Raw genomic sequence first — 8,102 nt, 5'->3', positions numbered from 1 at the left:
GCAGGACTGGGTTCTGCAAAGCACCTTCCTCCTTTCCTCCCACCACAGCCAGCCTACATACCAGATCCTTGTTCTCACTGTCATGACATGTATATTAACACCCTCGGAGTGAACATGTGTCTTGACTCACCTCGGATTTACAGCCACTGGGGTGGTTTATCTAAACCTCTCCTTGTGAACAGACAAGCAGGAAGAACTCCACTCTTCCATTCTATTACTAGAACCTCACCATTAGAACAAAGATTTGTATTTATTTCTCACAAAGGCATAGAAGTTCAAATCAGTTAGTTTGCCACTTGTGGGAAATTGTCCAGAAAGGACCAATCACTTGGTTTTTAGACCATCTCTTCATCTCTGGTTTTAATGCTACTATAGCACAGCAAAGAGTGATGCTTGCAAGAGAAACGTATCAACCTACTGAGCCAACAGCTAATGCACACGACTGGCAGCAGTGCAAGCCTTCAGTTTTGTTTCTGCTTCACAAATCATTTCTGTATTTTTTTAATCCCTTTTTTCATTATTTTAATCCATTTTTGTTCGGCAAACAGCTTTTCATCTGCGCATGGTTTCCACTGTGCTTTGAAATTATTGCAAATATTAATTCATTGCAATAAGAAAATGTATGCATTCTTTTCACATGCATATGAACACACGTTCAAGAACATGCAACACAAAGTAATCCCAGTACTGCCATTATTACTCTCACATTTAACTACTGATAGAACTCGAATCAATTTCAAAAATACCAACTTCATACAATCACTAAAGTGATTGCAAAAACTGTACCTACAACTAAGCTGCAAAAATTCAACAGTGCAAATTGACGACCAAACATATTCAATCGAATGAGGATTTATCAGTAATAGATTAACCAGATGAGTGTGTACGTAACAGTCTAAGCATGGTACGGTGCCCATGGCAGTTTCAAAGGTCACATACAAACTTTTTACACTGCACGAGTGGTTTATGAATGAAGTCTGAATGAAAGAGGCATTTAAGGGAAAATAAGGTAAGCTACATAATATAAATAAATTTTAGTATTTAACTGTAGACTGCTTACAGAAAAAAAATATGCTAGACCATGATTTTAATAAAGGAACGCACAAATGCGTGTCCACCATATTATTATGCTACAGAGAAAGAATACACTGCACGTGTAGACTGGTGGTTGTCATCAGTTATTCATTTCATAATGTCTTTGCTACAGGTATTCTTAGAAAAAAAGGAAATCAATCATTGGAAAATCCACGAAAACCTCATTGTGAATTCAGTGTCGCCTGTAACAAAATTAGTATGTTAACAGTTCTTGCATGTTTGACTTTATGCTGAAGTCATTTCAAAAGATGGATTTTGGCATGGATTTAATATGAGAGAGAAAGCCTGAACTGCACATGCGAGAATGTAAATACATTAACCACAGGAAATGCCATTCTAAAATTGACCATGATCTCTCTGAGTACCTAAATATAGTATCTTAAAAAAATAAAGTCTTTCTGAACTTCAGGTGTCACTGCTAACTTAAAATCAACTACTTATTTGCCAATATGGTTTTCCATCTAAAACACCTCTGAATTTATTTAATCAGCCAATATTCCTGTTAGACTATTAAAATGTACCAAAACCCCTTCAGGTACTGGATTACAGAAAAGTACAAAGAGAAAGAGGGGGCTTATTTTACGAGCAATTATAGTAACTAGAAACTATACTTAGCATCTCCCTTCGCCATCCACCAGCCTGCGCTTTCTCTTTTCCACCAATTGTGCCGTATGTCTAAAAGGTTGTACAGTGTACGCTTCCAAAGTCTCGAGTTCACATGGGGTTAGAGCCTGTTACGGCTCTTCTTTTTTTCACTACGACACACTTCTTATATTTACCTGTATCAGAAAGTCCTTTTCGATTACCATCTATTTCAACTCCAGTGGCAGCTGATGAAAGACGTATTCTAAGATGTCCCCTGCTGTGAAAAAGTGCTCCTTGGAAAGCTATTTCTCCCTTACTATCCATTTTTTTCCTAAAAATGAGCAAATATTTACTTCCTGAAACATGGTCACTTAATAGCAGCAGCACATATTTGTCACCATTTTCTTTTTCCTCCCCTAGTTTTCCTCCTTTTCATAACCTGCTCTTCCTACACACCAATGCTGTTTTCCATGGTTATTTCCCAACTTTCCCCTTCCCTCCCTTCTCTGGTGCCTTCCCTTAGCTTTACCTGCTTTGCTTTTTCCAGCTCTTCAGTTTATGCCAGTGTAGGAGTGCAGCCTGTTGGGTTGCCCATATACCTGTGACACCTTCTATGGGGTCTTGTTATTTCTCAGCAGCAGACTGGGAAGGATGGCAAAGATCCATCCTTGGATCAGACAGAGGTATATGTGCTGTACCAAATGTCTGGCTACACCACACACTCCTTAAAACACTCCAGGCAAGGAAGGACAGTCGGAAGGGATGAGTGTCAGGAGGATGGAGCCAGGCTCTTCTCGGGGACAACCAATGGTAAGGCAAGGGGTAATGGGTGCAAACTGGAACACAAGAGGCTCCACTTAAATTTGAGAAGAAACGCCTTCACAGTGAGGGTGACAGACACTAGAACAGGCTGCCCAGGGGTTGTGGAGCCTTCTTCTCTGCAGACATTCAAACCCACCTGGACACGTTCCTGTGTAACCTCATCTGGGTGTTCCTGCTCGGGGATTGGACTGGATGAACTTTTGACATCCCTTCCAATCCCTGACATTCTGTGATTCCGTGAAGACATTGAATTTTGTGATTTTTGCTGGATTTAAGTCATCTGAAACAGCTCATGTTATTTTTTCTTCACTCAGTGACAGGTTTATGGATGAAAGCCTAGACAATGTCAGACAGCAACGAGATTACCATCAACCTTGTTGTCCTTGGAAGAACTCAGGCTGGCAAAAGTGCAGCAGGGAACAGCCTGCTGGGCAGCTCAGACTTTGAGAGTTGCCTCTCCCCAAGCTCTGTGACTACCCGCTGCAGCCTTGGACGCAGCTGCCGCATTTTAGGGATTATACGAAGAAATGGCTGCGAGTTCTCTCTCCGCATCCGAGTACTCGACACTCCAAGCTACCCTCACAGTGGTCTGAGCAGAGAGCAGGTGAGAGACATGGTGAGATCAGCCCTGGCTCAGCACTTTGGGGAGGAAGGCCTGCATCTCGCTCTCTTGGTTCTGAGGGCTGACCTGCCTCTGTGTCCGGATGAAAGCCATCATGCGATTCAGTTCATCCAGGTAATGAATACATAAATGAATAAATATAAGTCTCTGTGCTAATGGCAACTCTTGTCTTCAGGTGACAGTAGCTGTGGAAGAGTTGACTGCAAAAGTGAACTAGAGAAATGCAGCTGAAAATTGGAACACTGGGTCCCAGTTCAGCAGCTAAAACATGCCATTCACAATTCCACCACCACATTACAGAATGTCAGGGATTGGAAGGGATGTCAAAAGCTCATCCAGTCCAATCTCCCGCCAGAGCAGGAACACCCAGATGAGGTTACACAGGAAGTTGTCCAGGCGGGTTTGAATGTCTGCAGAGGAGACTCCACAACCTCCCTGGGCAGCCTGGGCCAGTGTCTGTCACCCTCACTGAGAAGAAGTTTCTTCTCAAATTTAAGTGGAACCTCTTGTGTTCCAGTTTGTATCCATTGCCCCTTGTCCTATCATTGGCTGTCATCGAGAAGAGCCTGGCTCCATCCTCAGGACACTCACCCTTTACGTATTTCTAAGCATTAATGAGGTACCATCGCGGCATTTATCACACTGCAACCCAAGAAGTGAGAGGCAGTACTGCTCTCTTTCTTATGCAGGCTTTGCACAAGGGAATTTAGGAACCAACTCTCTCTATCAAAGTAAGCTTTTCTCTTTACAGTTAATGCTTTAACACGACAGATCTGGCTTGTTGAAGAGAAGTGCTGTTTAAAGCAAGCAAAAGTCAGGTTACCTCACTCTCCTGCTGCGCTCTGCATAGGACCAAAGCAAGGAATGATGGGTTCAAAATCATGCAGCAAATCTGACTGGCCAGGGACAAGGATGCTCAGCTTTGTCCTGCACTGTCACTACTGTTGTATCTGTTCAAGAGAAAAATAACTAGGAAGTTGCCACAAATTTTTTACAGCTAAGGAAAATTTCCAGCATAACTGAATTGAAGCAAATATTTTGAACCTCCTAAGGGCACGTAGGTAAGATATGTGGGGAGAAACACTGAAAATGCATGGCTTTCCTTTCAGTTGGAAATTTATTATTACCATGCATACATATTTTTGGGTAAAAAAAAAAAAAAGAGATCAGAGAATTGATATTCCTCAGTTGATCTATCTGATCAGATGAACCAGGTTTGTATGATTTATGAAGTAACAAAAGGTTTCAGTTATTTGCAAAGTCTGCACATCACATTTTGCATCTGTCTTACACTAATGAACTTTCTGAAAATTTTTAGGACTGGAAGGGACCTTCCTGCTCCATCAACTCTTATAATCTGCTGTAACTGGTATTCTATAAATACAAAATATATATGTAGATAAAAATATGCTGATATATAAATAGATGGATAGAAAAACAGCTTTCAAAATGTGTTTGATTTACCCTCCTGTTCTTTCTGATTACTCTCTATTGGTAGCAGAGTTTGAGAGTTGGTTGTCATTTCAAGACACTCTTCCTCATTGTCAGTTTACATATACTTGTTTTCAGTGTTACTCTTCTTCCTAATACAGTTCTCTATTTCTCTTTACTTCCTGGTATTTAAGAGAAAGCAGTATTTACTCAAAATAGTTTTACTCTAAGACAATGAAAAATCACCATGCTTGTAGTTTGAGACAGTTTTGGATCAAGTCCATATGGACGTTAAAAGCTTAAGAGATGCTGCCATGCCTTTTCTCTTTAAACGGAGCTTTAAAACTCCTACCTGAAAGGAAATGAAGGATGTTTAAAAATAATAAGAAAGCAAGACTTCTGTTTAATTATTACAACTGCCTCTTGGCTTATATAGTGGCTGGCTTTTTAGTTATTTTCCCCTTAAATGACCAGATGCTACGACTTCATAAGCCACAAACAAATGGGGCAGGACAGCTGCCTGCGTGCTGGGAATATGAACAGTAAGAGTTACATTTCAATATGTCACTCCAAGAAGACACTATTGTGAAGACTAATTTTAGCATCAGGAGTTTTCACAATAATCCTCTGCGAATTAGAGACCGCATATCGATGAAGATGGTGTATCAGTAGAAGACTACTGGCAATTAAATCTCTCTGGAGTATTTTAATTTCAGTAACACAGCCTAATGAATTCAGAGTAGCAGATACTGATTTCAGAACAAACATCAGCATTGACATTGAGTCCCCAGCAAACCAAGGCACTGTCCTCTCTCTCTCTAAAACTGACAACTAAATAATTCCTTAAATATCTCATGCCAAAATTTTGTATGGGTTTAGGTTTATTTTCATCCCTAGTGTCTAAAACAGATTAATCGCTATCAATACACCAGGTTGTCCAAACTCCCTGCTTATCTTGGCAGCAGAAAGATACTCTTTAAAGCAGTTTCACACATCTTGCTATTTAGTTTACAGAGTTAAGATCATTGCAAAGTGGACTTTATTACCAAAGTAGGCTTCTTCTCACACACAGTAGTTAGCATGATCATTTATATCTGCAAATGAATGCCCAATCTGTGTTTTGTATTATAATTTTCTGTACTCATCAGCAAAAAAGCAGCATGTTTTCTGCATTGCCTCCATCAGGTGAACCACAGCAGTTAGGCGCAATCTCCCTGGCCCATCACTTAGGTTGATGCATTTATTTGTGTTTTTCCTGAATCGCTAATAGTTCAGCTTTATGGGATAATGCCAGAATTGCAATTGGCATTACATAGAAATTTGTCATTTATTTTTTTCAACACAAGGTGACTTGGCAATTAAAAAAAAATTCAAAGAGCTATAAAAGGTGTAGAAATATGGATACGTGGAAACCCCCGATGTAAACCACTTGCATTTTACTTTACATGGCTAAACCACCATTTTTGCTTATTTACATAGACATTTTTTAACTGGAGAAATTTGGTTAACATCTGTAGTAACAGAACTGCCAATACTGCACATATTTCCACAGAAAGTGGAAGGTCAAAACCCCCAGAAATTTCAGCTACTCAAACAGCATGAACAGGATTACTCCAGGAAAAGAACATAAGTGGTCTGTTATTGTACAGGTATCTGAGGTGGGAGCGGGGAAAATGACCAAGAAAAGATAACTATTAAGGATTTGTTTCTCATTACAGGAACTTCTGGGTCCCACCTGGAAGGATTTCACTGCAGTTCTACTTACACATGCAGACAAGGCAGAAGAGGCTGGATTCAGCGAGGAATCATACTTGCACAGCGCCTCAAGTACCCTGTTGTCACTTTTGAGCTCAGTACAGCATAAATACATTTTCCTAGACAACCAGAAGTGCGTGATTAAAGAGGAAAGAGCTATTGTCTTAAGAAAGCTCTTGAATTTTATAAGAAAAAATAATTATCAAGTGCTTCTACCTAAACACAGCAAGGAATAAAATTAACTTTCAGGTGCTCATTTGTCTATTTTCTATGGTAGGTAAAATTTAACAGAAATAAAAGAGTAGAAGCCATCAACTAGAAAATTCCACATCCATACTTCCAACTGTGTGTTCGAAGGTATTTGGTGTCTCTTTAGATTACCAAACTACTTGCCTTTCATAGAGCACGTCACACAACTGCATCCCAAATCCTAGCTTCAACGACAAAATCAGAACAAGCTACTGCTCTAGATCATGCTCCTAATATGTATGTAGTCATAAATGAGATTGTGCACTACACCAGACTGTATATTGCAGTTCATACAGAACAGAGATCTGGAAGAAAAAAGAAATAAAAGGAAAAAAAACACATATGAGTTCAGAGTGCAAGGGAGACTCTTTGCTCAGTTCTTCAAGCTTTCAGAAGTTCCTCTGAATCCCAAAGTTTGTGAAGAGCTTCCCAGTAGTAAAAGCTAAGATATATCTACTGTTAAGTTGTTTCCTTACTTTGATTCAGGATTAGTTAGAATTGAGATTCTGAACTTCAAGAACTTTGCTTAATAAGACATTATTGGAAATGTAGTTTACAAGGCAGATAAAATAGCTCCCACGTGCTTAACGCTATTCAGCACATTTAAAAGAACTAATTACTATTGCTTATTCCCAGATGCATGAAAAAATAACAGTTTATAGGCACATACAAAACTCATTCGAAAAATAAATCTGTTTATCTCTTCTTTTGTGCTTGTTCCTTTTAATTTTACATCATTTTCATTTTGTTTTCTCTCCCACTTTACTGGGTGAAGTTCAAAACCTTCAAAATTCAGTGGCTAAATCGTTTTTTATTTCAGTGTTTAAAAAAAACCCACTTACTGTTCCAGCGGTTAGAAAGTAACCAGTTAATTAAATATTCTATGCCAAAATATCTGAAGTGTCTCTAAACAGTAACTTAAAAGGTTTATTGTAAATGGATCTAAAATAGTTATTTTCAGATTATTAAAAGACAGGAATTAAAAGAAGTAATTTCAGGCTATCACCAGAGCAACCACGACTACTTATACTATATTATGATGGAATAATTCTAATTGTAAGAACTGAAGAAGCTATCTCTGTTAAAACCAAAGCATGTTTCGCATAAAATATCACTGCATAAAAAAACATTAAAAAAACCCAAACAAATCAACCAATTTAATATCTGTTTGGGCACTGGAAACATATTTTTCTGGTAGTATTTGACTAACCCCAGCCACCTATTTGTTATTGATTTTTTCTTGGTACTATCTCTCATTTGGAACGAAATATCTAGGTGGAATAGAGGAAGAACTATTTTAGCAAAGTGACAGCTTTGATCTTATTGACATTTTAACAGCTTAACCATGGGACACGGAAGTACGTCCACTTGTGTATCTGGAGGCATGAAGGGCCATAGTTCAGCCTTCCCATTACAACTGTCTGCAGACTAGTGAGACAACACAGCCAAGAACAAAGTTGCAGTGGCTTATAATATATCTGAAAACTGCTTGAAACAAGAGGAGAAAAACTATTAAAAGGTGGCTAGAAGAATGAAGACGATT

General features: G+C 39.0%; 1 protein-coding gene across 1 annotated transcript; it reads left to right on the top strand.

Moving 5' to 3' along the window:
• Window positions 1–2,845: 2,845 nt before the first annotated feature.
• On the top strand, window positions 2,846–7,181 carry GIMD1 (GIMAP family P-loop NTPase domain containing 1; the record flags this gene model as incomplete). The annotated part of the gene is made up of 2 exons (XM_080344206.1): window positions 2,846–3,238; window positions 6,274–7,181. The coding sequence occupies 2 exons, from the start codon at window positions 2,846–2,848 to the stop codon at window positions 6,544–6,546; spliced, it is 666 nt and encodes a 221-aa protein (XP_080200332.1). The 3' UTR covers window positions 6,547–7,181.
• Between the last annotated feature and the right edge of the window lie 921 nt (window positions 7,182–8,102).

This window comes from Nesoenas mayeri (genome assembly GCF_963082525.1).
Source record: "Nesoenas mayeri genome assembly, chromosome: 4".
Lineage (NCBI taxonomy): Eukaryota > Metazoa > Chordata > Aves > Columbiformes > Columbidae > Nesoenas > Nesoenas mayeri.
This window is presented reverse-complemented; position numbering and strand designations above follow the sequence as displayed.